Genomic DNA, 16,841 nt, shown 5'->3' on the forward strand with positions numbered 1-16,841 from the left:
AACACAAACTGGCAATTATAGCATGATTATAGAATTGTAAATTTCCTTTGAGAGGGTAAAATTAAGGATTTCTATACCTGGATATATTTCAGGGAGCTGGTCACTTTAGAAATACAGATTCCTAGGCCGTATCTCAGACCTCCTGAATCAGTATAGTGTGAATATTAGGGGCAGGAATCTGAAGTCTGACAGACTCCTCAGTTCATCTTAAAGCAACACACCCATGGGCTCTTCTTTCCACTGAAATTTAACCCCCTCATTTTCTTGAAGAGGAAACTGAGGCTCCCAGGAGTAAAGCAAGTTGCCAAGAATGCGGCAGATTCGGAGTGAAGCCCAGACCAGGACCCACATGTGTCTTCTAATCCCATGCTTGTCCCATCCCAATTTGTGTGGTTAACATTCAAACTACAGGCATCATTTTCTAGAGTTTCCCAGACTCTCCTTTCTCCCATTCTATTACTTTGGACACTTCCCAGGGGTTGATTATCTGTGGAAAGTTATCTAATATGATGTCACAAATATTGTTGCTAGCAGAAAATCATGTAGAAATAGAGGAATTTCCTGCTACAGCATGTTATGTAGCACAAATGGCTTGATTTCCAAATGGAACACACAGGAGGCAAATTTTAAGCTTACTAACTCCTATCAATTGTGATTGGAACATACAAAACATCTGAGCTTTTGTAGATGCAAGAAATGCAAATAAAGGATGTCTAGCAAGCCCATTGTAGGCATAGGTGAGTGCATACATGGCAGTCCTGGCAACAGAAATAGAGTTTAGGGGAAGGAACAGGTTTAGGGAGTTTGCTGATACGTCAGTTATCTATTTCTGTGGAATGAATTAGCTCAAAATTTAGTGGCTGCAAACACCACACATTTATTATCTCTGTTTCTGCGGGTCTCTGTGGGCACGGCTCAGTTGTGTGCCTTGGGCTTCAGGTCTCTTGTAGCAGGCAGTCAAGTCATTGGCTGGGGTTGTGTTCTCCGTGGGAGGCTTCCAGACTTACCCGTGGTTGTTAGCAGAAGTGGGTTCATCCAGGACTGTTGTACTGAAGGCCTCAGATCTTCACTGGTTGTTGGGGTCTCCCAGTTCCTTGCCACAGGGCCTCTCCATAGGGCCGCTCAGAACACAGCAACTGGCTTCCAGCAACATGAGCAAACAGGAGAGCAAGAAAGGGCAAGCAAGATGGAATCCAAGTCTTTCTGCAACTTGATATCACAAGTGACATCTCAACACTTCTTCCACCCTTTAGCTGCTAGAAGTGAATCACTAGGTCTAGCCCACATTCAAGGGGAGGAGATTACCCAAGGGCATGAGTGCCAAGAGGTGGAGATCTTTGGGGATGATCTTGGAGGCTGCTGCCCAGCCTGTGGGAGGATGAGGTGGAGACACCCAGCAGGAACTTGGGCAACTAAATTTGAAGCTCTAGGGAAAATCTGGGCTGGAGATACAGATCTAGGAGTTAGTAGCATTTTATGAGCAGGAGGTGAAATCATGGGAATAGATAAAGTCAGCCAGGAAGAACATTTTTTTCTTAAGGTATTCCCTACTTACTAGTAGCTACTCATTACTAACTTCTTAGAGAAAATTCAGATTGGAAGTAAAAACAAAAACCTGCGGGGAAAAACAAATGCCACTAAGCAAAGCTACTTGTCATTCCTAACTCGATTCAAACTTTGAGACTGGCCATGAAAATTTGGGTTAGGGCATGTGACGTTTCCTGGTATGATTAGAATATTATTAAGATCCTGAGAAAAACTAATTGTCCGCAGAAATTCCTTAAAATAGGTGACTAACTGAAACCTGAACAGTCTCCTGATGAAGAAAAATAAAGTCTAGTTAGTGCTCTATCCATTTTAACTACCAATCCGATGGATCCGTGTTTCCAACAGGTTTGGTTGATGAATACTATAGATATTCATATAGCACGATTAATCATGGTCCTCTAAAGGCCCCCTCCCACAAGCCCAGGACCCCTCCCCTCCATCAGCACCCGGCCCAGGGTGTGTCACAGAAGCCTTGGAGAGCTAGAGATATGTCACAGTGAAAGATGGGGAAACACCTCATAGTCTCCTTTGGCCCATGATCTTTCCTCCCTGTGTGCCTTTGCCTCATGCTCATCGGTTCCGCTGGAATGTTCTCCCAGACTGTTTTAGGCAGCCAAATCTTACCCTCCCTTCAAGGCTCTGCTTAAATCCCATCTCTTCCATTAAGTCTTCCTGACTGGACAAGCCCACCCCACCCCACCCCACCTCTCTCCTCCCTGGACTTCTGTCTTGGTGCCGCCCACTTTGCAGGCTAATCCCCAGCCATTTTCTGTGCTTGCTTTTGTCTTATTCATCAGGGGTTGACAAACCACAGCCCAAACCACGGGCCTAATCTCATCCCACTGGCTGTTTTCATACAGCCTGCAGGCTAAGAATGGTTATTGCACTTCTAAATTGTTGAAACACTCAAAAGGAAACTAGTATTTTGTTTCATGTGAATATTACGTGATATTTAAATCCAGTGCCTATAAATACTCATTTTTCTCAGTAAATTTTGTGGAAATTTGCTTTCTTTTGCCTCTCTGCCCACTAAGCCTAAAATATTTGGTGCCTGTCATTTTATGGAAAGTTTGCAGACCTCTGCTATAGACACTTGATGTCTCCCTCCCAAGAGAGGGTGTAATCTTTCTGGGAGGACCCAGAGCTGACCCTTCATGGTAGCTCCTGTTGGGTCTACCAGAGCATGGAGCACAGAGCTGGTGTTTGGCAAATGCTATTGAATGGGGCTGAGAAAGAAGGCGTTTTTGATTTGTGATGGATAAAACGTTATGTCCATTCTTGTTGTCCAGGCCTTTTCTCTAGTCTCCTCTGCTGTTGGGCTGGTATCTGTTATGTCTGGTGGAGAAAAAAAAAATGACAGGGAATACCAGGGTGGATCACAGAACTCATGGCTAACACAGATGAAATGAAGTCTGGGAAGCAGAGCTTTTGTTTTGGGTGGGGAGGAACTGTTTGCTTTGGGGGATTGAGGTAATGAAAGTTATTTCAATAACATAATTTAACAGTTGTGCATGCTTTCTGCCAGAAGTACAGCTAGGCAAACCTCACCCAGAAACAACTTCTGCAAAATGTGAAGATTAAACACTGCAGTGCTGAGTAAATTCTCTTCCCTGTTTGGTAGGACCTGAAACTATACACATGCACACCTTGGTTAGACTGTGTAAATTGTACCATATGGACACATTGTGTGAGGGTGGTGGGATTATGGGAAAATACATACCCCCAAATGCCATTTTCTTTAAATAGCTCAAATATTTCTACAATAAAACCCCTGAAAATAATTAAAATGAAAAAAAAAATCACATTCCTTCTCTAGCATGCATACATTTTAAAGTTTTTTTTTTTTTTTTTTCACTTTTCCCCTTCACAAAGCCGGAATTTTACATTGAGGAATTTTTAGGAGCCTGAATATAAATACAGACACAAACACATACAACTTTTCCTTTAAAGGAATATCTACTTATGTCACCTTAAAATGCTCTTCCTTAAACTCAAACTCTCTCAAACTGTAAAATGGGAAGAACATTACTAACTTCCCACTGAACACAGTGCTTGCATAACCCAGTCTTAAGAAATGGTAGTTGTCATTAAAGGGGTCTCTTCCAATGCCCTAGACCTTAGATTCTCACAGGCAGATATGACAGCTTCCTCACAGTCATATCCTCAGCTTTTGACAATGGCTAGCATATTGTAACTGACTTTCAACTGAATTCGGTTAAAAGAATACATGAACTAAACAACAACAACAATAATAATAAATGGGACATATATAATATTTCTATTTTTATTAGATAATTATTTTTACTTTGTTTTTTATTTTTTCATTTATTTATATAATATATAACATATATTTATGTATTTACATGTTAATTTTTATTAATATTTTATTAGATAATTATTTTTATTTTCATTAGAAAATTTGATGATTTTATTATCTATTTTATTACTACCTTTATTATTATTGTTGCTAGTAAGCAGGCAACTTAACTCTACCTTTAGTTCTTTTTCAGTGCCCAGAGCCATTCATTTCTATTACCACCCAGGATGGAACATCTAAAACATAATCAGGCAATGTGACATGGCAGAGCTCCATCGATAGCTGTGAGCCTTAAGGCTTTCCTCAACACACAGAGTAATGAGGAAGAATGCGTGAGGTTCATAAATTGCCATCATATCACCATCTTGAAAGGAAATTAACAGAACTGTGAATTCAACAACTATTCATTGAACACCTGCTATGTACAAGGAGTTGTTCTTTGTGAAGGGATGTGAGCAGGAACTGGAAACTAAAGCAGGGAGGCAGGGAAGTTGACTAGAACAGCTGTTATGATCACCCCACTTCCTGGGGAGATCTTCATGACTATAGCATGGAGTAAATAGAGCTCTCACATAGGATGCAGTGTACATTCAGACTGCAAAGAAGTTCAAGGAATGAATTACGTAGCATAATACCATTTGTTATGGATACTGGGGGTGGCTCCTATCTACATCAACCCTACATCTTGACTGGCATTTTTGTGGCAGATGGACAAGGTAGTGCTGATGAAATGAAAAGTACCCTTGACTTGTTGTCAAAGGCATGGTTCAGAACCTAGCCCTGCCTCTAGTTTTGTGAATGTGAGTGAGTTTCTTGACTTTTTGGAATGTGAGTTTATTTGGCTATTGAAATTGAGACAGAAATAGTCCCCCTCCTAAGTTTGTATTAGTTATCTATTCTTGTATAATAGATCACCCTAAAACTACAACAATATCTTTATTCTGTGAGTTCACTGGGAAGTTCTTCTGTTGATCTACTGGGTTCACACTTGTAGCTACATTTAGCTGGCAGCTGGGTGAGGATCTCAGCTTAGTTCAGACATACGTTTTCATCCTGGACTTTTTCTTTCTTTTTCTCTCTCTCTCTCTCTCTAAGATTTTATTTATTTATGTGTGAGAGAGAAATTGAGAGCATGAGTGGGAAAAGAGGCAGTGGGAGAAGCAGACTCCCTGCTGAGTAGGGATTTCCAGTCAGGATTCGATCCCAGGATGCTGGGATCACAACCTGAGCTGAAGGCAGATGCCTTCCCTGATCAGTCACAACCTAGATCAAGTAAGCAAGCAAGCATCCAGTATTCCTTCTTCTTGGCACTTAACAAGTGGGTCATTATTTTTTTCAAGTCAAGTTTCCCTGTAGATTATCTGCCGAGTGAAGGAAAAAAATCTGCCTTTCTCACCAAGGAGCCAGGTTCAGTCATGAGCAAACTGGTACACAGGTGGTGCTAAGCAAATTTACATCTTGGATGAATATCAACCAAATGTGTGTGACCAAGCCACCAACTCAAAGATCTGCTAAGAGAAGTTTTACAGGTGAGATCTTAAGCTACCACATACTTCTAGAACTATGACCTTAAATGGGCACATATTTTTGACAGTTTCACTGTTTTCATCTTCAAGTTCACTTGTCATTGTTCAGCAGGCTCATCATCCCCATGATAACTGGTGTGGTCAACATTATTATTTTCATCTGGCGATGGGAAAGAGGTTAAGTAACTTGCCCAGGTCCCCATACCCTATTATCTAGGCACAAACAATTGCAAGTAAGGAAAGCCCCCTTCAACTGAATTCCCGTTTGTGCTGAGCTCTTAATTCTGGCTTGACAGCTGTGGCTGCTGCATGGGGATTTTCTGGGGTCTCCAGTTCCAGCGGCCAGGGCCCAGGGTGTGACTTCCTGCTCTCCTTATAGAATATAGGCAACACTGGGCCTTATCCATATAAGGATGCCATAAATACTTCATTCTCCAAAGTCACTGTGCCTTGCTTGTCCTGGAGAGGCAGAGAGAGAGAGAGAGAGAGAGAGAGAGAGAGAGAGAATGTGCGTGTCGGGGAGGTGAACTAGGATTGTCTAAAAGAAGCCCAATCTTAGTTAGATGTAGGCTGGCCAGGAGGACCATCCCTTCACCCCCATCCCAAATCTCAGCTTCTAACATTCACAGGCCTCTGAATAAGAAGGATCCCACTCAGGCACTTGCAGCATCTTGGATCTTCCTGGGTAGCTTGACCTGAGTCTCAGAAGAGCAGTGCCTCAGAGTGGGCACCCAATGCTTAGGGGGCAAGTGGCAGTGGTGGAGACCCCTTTCACCACCACACACCAGCCCCTGCAGCTACGGGTGCCGCCGCCCGCGATGCGCCCTGCCCCAGCCTCCGGGACTCTGGTCTCCGCTCGGTGCCGGGCGGGAGAGTCGCAGTGAGGCGGAGCCGGGGAGGCAGGGGCAGCCAGGATGCGACTCCCCTTGCGCGAGGGTCGCTGGGGCCTCCGTGGCCACCGTCTCCAACGTGCATTCTTGGTGCAGGTGGCACAGCTTTCTGCGCCCGCCTGGCTTCCCAGATCACGGGAGAGGCTAATCTCGGGTCTAGACCTCCCAGCAGCGGAGAGAGCTAAACCGCTACTTCACTTTTTCCCATTCCCCCAGCTCCTCACCCCCAAACGAAAAATCCTAGGCCGGACAGAACCTGATCACCTCTGCCTCCTCCCAACTGCGCTAATCCTGTGAGCGAGGGAGGCCCCTGCGCCGAGGCGGTGGCTGGCAAAGGGGAGTGGAAAGGGAGGATGGATGGGGCCGAGGGGTGGGGTGGCGATGAGGGGGATGTAGGAGGGGGTGTCATTTTCTTTTTCTTTCTTTTTTTTAAAAAAGTATTTCTCTCGCGAGAAACCGCTGCGCAGACGATACTTGAAGAGGTGGGGAAAGGAGGGGGCCGCGGGAGTCGCGGCAGAGACTGTGGGTGCCACGGGAGGAGAGGCGGCCACAGCTGGGGCAGCTGCGGGAGGAGTGGGGCAGCGGCTGCCGCAGCCGGGACCGAGGAACAGCCGCCGCCACCTCGGGAGCCGGAGGCGCCGCTTTTCCAGTGGGTGCAGCCAGGGTCCCCTCAGGGGGCGGGCGGCCACCGGGGCTGGAGCTGCAGCCACAGAGGCTTTTGCGTTTGCGCCGCGTGCAGGGCAGGGACAGGGACTGGGTGAGGGGCTGTCCCGGAACGTCCACAGCTGGCGCTGGCCCTCCCCTGCCTGACAGCTTCCTGGCCCGGGGCTCCCGGTGCCGGGCTCCGGGTCAGATGCGCGGGGGGCGGTGGCAGCGCCGGGAGCCGGCCGGGGACGGCGCAGCGGGCGCCCAGCGCCGCGGCTTCGCGGAAAGGACAGTCAGGGAAGCTGGGGCGTTCAAGCGCGCATCGCGCGCGTTTTGTGCCATTAAAAAAAAAAAAAAACAAAAACAAACTCAGCGAACTGGCCCTGGGGTTTAGAACTGCTCGGGACATGGGTACTCTGCGGCGCGCTTTTCAGGCGGTGTCTGGGAGGCCGAGAGGTTGGCTGGAACCAAGGCAGGCGGGGGCCTGGGCTTTTCGGCCAGCGGTGGACCAAACGGTCTTCACTTACCCAAAGTAACTGCGCCACGCTCAGGCGGCGCTCGGGCTGGGCTCGGGAATGGGGACCCCAAGCTTCAGCATCCCGATGCCCTGAACGTCTCCCCTGCCTCGTTGATTTGTCTGTTGCAGCTGGCAGGGGCTGCCTGAAGTGGGAGCAGCGCCTGGAGAAGGCGGGAGGAGCCCGGCCCGGGGGACGGGCGGCGGCAGATCGGGACTCCAGCGGAGCGGCGCGCTCCAGGGCGCAGCTACAGCCGCGGATCGAGCCCGGGGCACAGCGAGGGGCGGCGGGAGCCGGCGGCCGCTGGGCATCATGCGGCGAGGAGGGCTGCTGGAGGTCGTCCTGGGATTTACCGTGCTCTTAGCGTCCTACACGAGCCATGGGGCGGACGCCAATTTGGAGGCTGGGAACGTGAAGGAAACCAGAGCTAGCCGGGCCAAGAGAAGAGGCGGCGGAGGACACGACGCGCTTAAAGGGTAACCGACCCGGCCAGCTCCTTTGGTGTGGGTCTCACTTCCCTCTTTTCCCTAGTATCAAGATCCCGAGGGAACTGACAGGGTTGATTCTCCACACCAGAAGGATCCTTGACAAGATCTCCAGGGGGCACCTTAGAAGTGCAGGGGATGTCCAGCTCTCGTCCCATTCGAGGCTAAACCACTTGGCTTCCGCTCTTTAAAGATTTCTGCGAGGGGATGCCATGATTAAAAGGTCTCTTGGGCCATTGTCGAGGCCGATTTTTGGAGGCGAGAAGTGTTCTTTGAGGAAGAAGGGGAGGAGCTGCGACTGAAAGACACAGAGAAGCCCGTTCCTTTCCCTTCCTACCAATTCCGGTTGTGTGTAGGGGAAAGTGCTTGCCTTGTGGGCACCTTTGCAGATGCTCTATTGGTAAGGGAGCAAGGAAAGAAAGGAATTCTAATGACAGAGTCAGGGAAGACACATTTAAGGGTTGGCTCTCCTATGAGTTATGCTTACTAAAATTAGGGACTGGATTTTCTGGTTGATACTGTCTTTCCAATGTCTACCCTGGAGGCAGAGCAGGGCAAATTTTTCGAGAACTTGTGATCTTTTGGGTTGTAAGGGGGCTCTTCATTTCATTGGGGCACTGATGCTTCTGTGGCCGGCCTTAGAGGGATGTTTTTAACCAGTGGTTTATGTGTTATGTACATGCAATTGAGCATTTCACTGGCTTCCTAGTCGCTATTACAGGAAATGTTTCAGCAGGAAATATTTAAATTAGGCAGGTTGACTGTATAAGGACTGTCAGTTCTCTGAATTGAAGAAGGGTGGGCAAACATTTTCCTTAAAATTGTTCAGAAGGAAAGAAAAATTTGTTTTTGTGAGATTGTTTAAATTTAGGCCTCCCTAGAAGCAGAAGGCTCAACTGTAAATGATCCATTTTATGTCCTTGGAGGAGTCTGTTAGATGAGCCCAGACAGTATGCAGACACAGAGGTTTTTATTAAGTTCTTTTCATTTTCATTGTTGCTTCTTTTGAGAAGTTCTGTAGCTCGATCATAAGATCCTGAATCACCAGTCGATGATGTCCTATCTGATTCTGTGGCTAAACATTTCCTTTATTCCTTTTTGTTATGGGCTGTTTTAACTATATAGGGAGTAAAATTTATGTTTGTATGGCCCAGGCACAGGAAGAAAAAGTGCAGTAAACTGAATGAACCTGTTTTTGAATCTTGGTCTAGACCATGGAGGGACAAAGTGATGGTCAGGGCCACGCGGTTGGGCTGTGGTAAAATATGCATGGTTTTCTGGCCCCAGGAAATAGTTATGATTAATTTAGTTCCATTTTGGCCTTTGTGGAAAATAAGTCCAGGACTCCAACAGTGTTGGAAAGGAAATTTGCTTATCATGTTAAGCCTGATTCTGATCAGGCAGCAGACATTCATTGCTGTGTGTAGGGCCCATGCAAGCAAGTTCAACATATGGACTGAAACTCTGATTTTCATATGTTCTTCAAAGGACCAGAGTTAGTCTAGCATTCTTCCTTAAAATGTATATATTTCTGCTATATATATTATCTTAATAGCTAAGTTTGATGGCATTGCTTCTGTAGAAAGAGAGGAGGTGGGGCTTAATTTTGGGGATGAAAATCTGCAGAAAGATGTTAGGCCCCTACAGACATTTGTCTCATCTCTATGTGCTGTCACCAACCAGCGCTGTTTCTTCTGGAGGCACCAACTCAGTGTGAAAACAGAAACTAAGCTTGACTTTGTCGCTTAACAGAATGTCCCTAGTTTTACTCACACCAGCAGTTCTTTCTCTTGGGTTTTACTCTTTTATGATTATAGGGAAATACCTCTCTGTGGGCCTTGCAGGTTTTGGTCACTGACATAGATGTTATGCTATTGCAAATGATTCACAAAGCCTTCCAAAAAGGTGTTGTTAGTAGATAGTAATTATGAGTATGCCTTGCACTCACATGATCTATAAGAATTTACATATATAAAGATTAAAAAATAATTATAATTAACATTTACAGTATAATATATCATATACTAATAGAAAAATGAATCTTCCTAATATAAAGGTTTTTATTTTTAGAATTCTCATGTTATCTATAAGGACATATATATATGTGTGTGTGTATTTGGAGAAGTAAAAAATAATATTTAAAAGGATATACAATAAAAAAAATGTCCCTCTTACCTCTCAGACACCATTTTCATGTATATTTTTGTAGACCTATTGCAGGCATCTGTATTCGTATACAAATATATATACATAATATATACATACACATGTTTATGTATATGTATAGCATGTGACCTATTTAATTACATACAGTATATTGTACATACTGTTCTAAACCTTGCTCACTTCCGTATACCTTTTGTGCATCCATCTGTTAATTCAAATGGATGTACTTTGTGCATCCTCTTGGTGTACAGAATCCCATAACGTGGCTAAAATTGTTTCCTAATGATGGCTCTCTTGATTATATTAATTTTTTCCCCTCTTCCCCAATTCTGCACACCTATTTGTATAGATGTGCAAATTTATGTGTGGCACAAATTAATAAAAGTAGAATCTCTGCATAAAAGGTTTTCCCATAGATTTTAAACCAAGTACCAATTCTGCTTTTGGATTTGAACAGCATTTAAAAGGCATTCTCTCTGCTTATTGCTATTATAGTCTCACATGAAGAAGTCTTTTAACCATGCTCTGCTGTATAAATCATCAGGAAAAGCGGTTGTGTGCAAAGTTTTTCCAGTTATTGCTTAAAATTTCTATTTTTGCTAGTTAAGATATTACCAGCTTCAAAACTAACCTCTTTGACGACAGTAAAGCCTGTTTACCATTTTGATGGAAATGCAGAGTTTATGAAGTGAAAGTGATTTGTAACCCCAAGTCTGCCTGATGCCCAGTTGGTGGCAGCAACTTTCAGCACCTCACTAATATTTCCTCTAGTGAAAAGGTACTCTAAAATCACCAGTGTCCGCCATGCCCTGTTCTCATCTCTTCCACAAATACTGCCTTCTTGTCTTTCTCTGATATGACAGGTGACTGCAGAGTTTGCCTTGGTATTCTTCTTGGGACACATATTCCTTTCCCGTCAGCACCCCTGGTTCACAGACTAGGGACCTGCTTCATTTTTCCTTCTCCGGGAGTACAGCCCTAGCTTGTCGTCTTCTCTCCTCATGTTGCAGGTGGCTTTTTGTTGTTGTTGTTTTTTCCTTCCCACCGGGCAACAGAAGTTGTTCCACAGTGAAGATTTAAGCATCCTCAAGTTTCTTCCCAGCTTTCACTGTGTTTTCTTAGACTAAATTGCCAATTTCTGTTTTTACAGGAAATCCTTCTTTTATGGAATGAGTGTGGTCCCCATTCACTCTGCAAAAATTGCATTTTTTTCTCTATTTTGAAATGAGAATTTTGCAAGTCTCAAAACTTTTTTCAAATAATAAATGTATAGTAGTTTTCCTTTGACCAGACACTGCTTAACATATGTGAAATGACTTTATGAGAAATAATAAAATCCTAGTTTTATTGTTCAAATTTCAGTTCACAGGAGTTTTTCTCAGCTGAATTCTTAACTTCTGTGATTAGGCAAAAAGTGTGGGAGATAATTCAATTAAAAAAATACACAACTTTACTTGAATAGCTGTAGTTAAGAACCATTTATTTGAAATTGCCTTATTGTCTTAGCCCTCAAATAAGGAAGTATTACAGTTTCCTGTCACAGGGAAAAAATTCTTCAGAGTGAAACCCCTTTTCCTCAAATCCCTGATAAGGTAGACTGAGCCTCTCTATCCTTGTTGCTTGGTTTATAAGTGTATGAGAGATGGGGTATATGTCACACAATTTGTGACTTTGTGTATGATTTTCTTTTTGGTCTTTGTTTATTTGTTTATTTTTTCCAGAGGTCTTGTTACCAGAAAAATACACATGGAACCGTTTGTACATAGGGTAGATTATGTGATGGCAAACTCCAAGGGATTAATTACACAGAAGTCTGTTATTAAAATAAAGAACTCTAACAGGGAATGCAGAAAAAGTTCTGTAGAGTTTATGAAGTCCATTTATTTTACAAAGAGGACTTAAAAGACTTCATCCGAAGTCAGGTAGGTTAATAATTAAATATAGGGAAAGGACTCCTGCAGTGGTATGGTTTGTTTTTGTATTTAGTGAAAAGATTAGGCTAAAATATTGCAATATCATTTTAAAAAAAGACAGTCTTTTTAAAAAAGATTTTTTTTTATTTATTAGAGAGAGAGAAAGCCCACGATCATGTTTGAGTGAGTGGGAAAGGGGGCAGAGGGAGAGGGGGAAGCACAGTCCTAGTTGAGCAGGGAGCCTAAGGCAGCACTGGACCTCAGGACCCCAAGATCATGACCTGAGCCAAAGGCAGACGCTTTACTGCCTGAGCTACCCAGGTTCCCCTCTCTGCCCCCCGCTCCCCCCAAGGTATTGTTAAATAGAAGTTTTTAGAAATTGCACTTTTTAAATGAGAAGATGCAGACAAAATATTTATTTATATGACTGACTTTTTAACATTTAAGACAGAGATTGTTTACCAAAATGCGTAAGTTGTTGGTATCACAAATTAATTTAAAACATCGGCCTATGGTGAGATGAGGTTGAATGTGATAGAAATGGAAGCACAGCTATCCCTCCAAGCTTATTAGGAATTTTAAAGAACATTGAAACATTCCCTTGTTGTCTTGTGTAGCTGATGATTAAAAAGATTAGAGTATTATGCCAATGACGCTTATCAAGCAAAATACTGAACAAGATGTTAGGATATTTACAGAGAATTTGTTTGCCTTTTTTTTCAACAAACCAAACAATGAATTTATGAAGTCTAGCCTTTGTTTATAATGTGAAAATAAGATTTTAAATATTTTCTGAAGATAGAAAGAAGCTACATTAACAGTTTCTTAGCTTCTAGAAACTAACCCATCAAATGGGCCTATTCAAGCAACTTAGAATTTTTTTCCATGAAAATTTTTTAAGAAAGCTGAAATCAATTAATATATCAGGCTTGAACTATATGGCAGGCCTTGTTAAGTTTGATTTTTCCCATTAGATTACAAAATCATCAAAGGCAAGAAAGAATCCAATCAAAAACATTTAAACACTGACTGATCATTAGATGGGATTTCAAAGAGTTCATTAATTCAGGAAGCCTTGATTGAATGCCAGCCTGAATTTAGCTCTGTGGGATTCCAGAGACATCTAGCCTGTAGCCTGGAGGGGAGGCTTCACATTTGGTGGGAGAATCTGATGCATCATGGGAACTGGGATTTGATGGAAAGGTAGCAGACGGCATGGGGTGTAGGATTAAGTAAGAACAAATGACAGCAATAATTGTAGCAGGGATAGCAACTTCTAGATGACATTTATGCACCTGTACTGCTCTCAGAGTTTTACATATGATAACTCATCTGATGCTCATAACATCTCTATGGGCTGGGTTTTTTTATTAGTTTTTACAGCAGTAAGAACTGAGGTGCACAAAGGTTAAATTTTAAAGACAAATTCTTAATATTAAAATGTCTTTCTCTATTAATTTTAGTTATGGTTTTGGTTTTTCATTCCACTGGTCAGAAATGCAGGACAAAGACTTTGGTAGAGTTCTACTTAAAGTTCCTAATATTCCTTTGTGTTAGTTGACACCTCCCAAGTATGGCTAATGATATACTAATATTTGTCAAACAAGAAACTTTCCCGAACATTTTTACAAAGATGCTAATAAAACACAGAAGGAATTATAGGATGTTGGAGTTGGTGGGGTTTTTGAATGGCACATGTATTTTAGTGTTAGACCCTGAACTTCCACTGAGGCTGGCAGGTAACCATCACGGGTACCCTCCTTCTGCATTGCCCATGTAGGTTTCTGAGCGGGATACGTTCCTCATGATGCCATTCAGAATCTCTTGTTCTCATGTCCTGTGTGAAAACTTACAGACTAGAGCTGCAAGAGATGTTTCTCTTTTTAGGGGAAACAGTACATGTGTTAAGTTTTTACCAACATGACAAGTTATTTAATCCTTCCTGTTTCTTTTTTTTTTTTTTTACCTTAGCCACCTACCTATAAGCTCAGAGCCATTAATTTAATGTAACTTTTACATTAAATTGCAATAATAATGGTGAAGATTAGCAAGCTCTGATCTATCACTCAGTAGTACACTTTTCATACATTAATGCATTGAATGTGTAACTTCTGTATGAGGAAGTTTATACCTACTTGCCCATTTAATGCGTGAGGAAACTGAGGGAGGCAGGGTTTCAGGAATTCCTCCAGGGACCTACACTAGTAAGCATTGGGAGATCTGGTCTCATAGTCTGTGTTCTTAACCAATCTATCTTGCTGCTTCCCAATTATAATAAATCTTATACCTGGGAAGTTTCTTTCTTTCTCCCATACCATACTGGTATCTTCATTTCCCCAGAATCTTCTCCCATCACTGCTGTGGGAAAGACTTAAGATCTAGTGAAGGCAAATGCAGTCACATGACAAGGGAAGCCTCCCTGTGGGAACAGGATTCTTCAGAAAAGCCTTCACAGTGAGAGTCCATCAGGGTTGACCAACTGTGGACCAAGCTGCCTGTTCTTATAAATGAGATTTTACTGAAACAAAGCCATGCCCATTGGTTTATGTATTATCTATTTCTGTTTTCATACTGCTGTGGCAGGGTGGAGTAGTGGAGACAAAGTATGGCTGGAGAAGCTAAATTATTTGCTTCTTGGCCCTTTAAAGAAAAAGTTTGCCTACCTCTGGTCTCTGTGATAAATAAGTGACCATCGACTAGGTCTGAGAACTTTCTGAAGACAGAGTTCCTGTTTTATTTATCACTAGGGAAACTGAGAACCTGGATACACGGTAAGTGTTCAATAGACAATTTTTGATTGTCTGACCAATTTTGCTTGGGTGAGGTAAATGATATAAATTTGAGCTTGGAGAAAATAGAAGAGAGAAATAAGGAAAAATCTGAGTGTAAAAAAGTATATAGTGAAAAGCGTGAAGGCGTTAAGGGACAGTGAGTACAGTTGGGCAAGGTTTGCCCTGCACAACTTGATGGGGAACAGTTTATAATGTAGCCTAGGATTATAGTGCCCCCTGGAGTTGTGCAGTATGCAACTCTGTGTGCCTGTCCATAGACTGTGACACTGTCAGGGGTGGAAGAGGGATTGAAGGATACAAAACATCAGTCAATATCTGAATGTTGTGAAAGGTGAGGATGAGGAGCTAGAAAAGGATTCTAGGATAGGAACACACCAGGCCTTTGCAGCTCTGGTGAAAGGTGTGTGGGTTAGAGCGTAAGGAGGCCAAAGGCAGGGAGGTTGGGAGGCTAATAGAGGAGTCATGGTGAGAGTGGATGGTGGCCTGAATGGTTGAGGGGGTGAAGAGGAAGATCAAGTGGTGTTCCAGAAGTAACATGAGCACTTGGTTGGTCAAGAGGAAAGGTAAAGGGGAGGCATACGTAGGATATGTACCTTAAACCTTATTATACCTAAAACATTACAGCACCATGAGAATGAGAAACTAAAGAGAAATGAACCATTCCCAGTCCCTCTATTACCAGGAAAAAAGCTATTTTCATTTGTGAGTGTTTTGATTTTCTTATTGCTACGTAACGAATTACCCCAAACTTAGTGGCTTAAAACAACAACAATTTTATTATTTCTTATGATTCTGCAGGCCAGGAATTTGGACAGGGCACAGTGGGGAATCTTGTCTCTGCTTCCCACAACGTCGGATGGGGCTGGAGTGGGCGAGATGACTTCTCCACGTGTATTTCTGGTTCCGTGGGCTGGCGCCCGCAGCCCTGTTTACTTTGGTGTGGTTAATCTACATGGATGGACAGAGGAGGGAATAGAGGGTGCAGAGAGCCACTTGTCAGGCTGTGCTGGGCACTTTCCAGGTTTTAAAGCTCTCCTATGCAGTCTCCTGTCTGGGCCTTTCCTTGGAAATAGAGCCACTGAGGGTGTTTTTAAGAATGGAGAAACTGAGCCCCAGGTACAGCGACCAGGCCTTGCTCAGAGCAAGTGTCCATTGGAGCAGGATTTTGAACTATAACCTCTTGATCCCTGGTCACATGCTTTAACCCCAGTGTTGCCTACAGACCTGACAGGAATGGCTGAGGGCTAGCTGGAAGGGCTCAGATGGGCTCATGTGTTATCAGTGTTGGCTGGGTTCCTCACTTCTCCATATGGTCTCAGATTGTCTTCCTTTCCACGCGGCCTCCCCATAGGGGCTCTCCAGCAGGGTAACCACGCTTTTTACCGTATACCTCAGGATCCCAAGAGCACAAATGTGGAAGCTACCAGACTTTCTTTAAACAGAGCCTGGAGTGGTATGACCTGGAATTCCATGGAAGTCACAGGCTGTCCAGATTCAAGGGCGTGGACTGATCTAGCCTGCCTCTTGATGTGTGGAGCAGTGTGTGTCTGCAGGGAAGGGAGGCATTTTGGGGGGACATCTTTGGAAACTAGCTACCACAGTAAGGGAATAATAGTTTTTTGAGAAGGATAATCAGATGTTTTAATCCTACCTCGATCTAGTGGGATTGACTGACTTTTGCATTGAAGATACTGCATTATATTTTGCTACTGTAATTTCAGAATGAAAAATGCAACATGACCAATGTGTCTTCACAATCTGTTAGATTAATGTTAGGAACATTGTTCTTAACTTTTGCACAGTTCTGCATTTAAAGGACTCACAAACCGCATGAATAAGATTATAGTCTCTAACAAACTGGCAAATCTGTTTTTTCAAATATAAGAATTATAAAGCACTTAACACCCCCCCCATTTTTCCTTTAGTTTCTAAGATAGGGACCAGTTTCATGTATAATCATTTAAATTTATTATTATTATTTAATAATATATTATTTAATATATTAATATAAAATTAATAAACAATATAATATAATATTAATATA

General features: G+C 43.0%; 1 protein-coding gene and 1 long non-coding RNA gene across 2 annotated transcripts in view; one reads left to right on the forward strand and one right to left on the reverse strand.

Annotated features, from left to right (window-relative positions):
* Positions 1 to 3,816: 3,816 nt before the first annotated feature.
* LOC309866842 lies at positions 3,817 to 7,577 on the reverse strand. Its single transcript, XR_014312827.1, has 2 exons — positions 7,454 to 7,577; positions 3,817 to 5,850 (listed from the first exon to the last, which is right to left on the reverse strand). It is a non-coding gene; the product is annotated as an uncharacterized lncRNA (long non-coding RNA).
* A 166-nt stretch (positions 7,578 to 7,743) lies between these two features.
* Positions 7,744 to 16,841, forward strand: part of FBN1 (fibrillin 1) — a 232,644-nt gene continuing 223,546 nt past the window's right edge. Inside the window, exon 1 of the mRNA XM_082734843.1 lies at positions 7,744 to 7,917. Within this exon, the coding sequence (XP_082590969.1) occupies positions 7,754 to 7,917 (164 nt within the window). The 5' untranslated portion in view covers positions 7,744 to 7,753. The remainder of the gene's footprint in view (positions 7,918 to 16,841) is intronic.

This window comes from Mustela nivalis, assembly GCF_964662115.1.
Source record: "Mustela nivalis genome assembly, chromosome: 6".
Taxonomy (NCBI): domain Eukaryota; kingdom Metazoa; phylum Chordata; class Mammalia; order Carnivora; family Mustelidae; genus Mustela; species Mustela nivalis.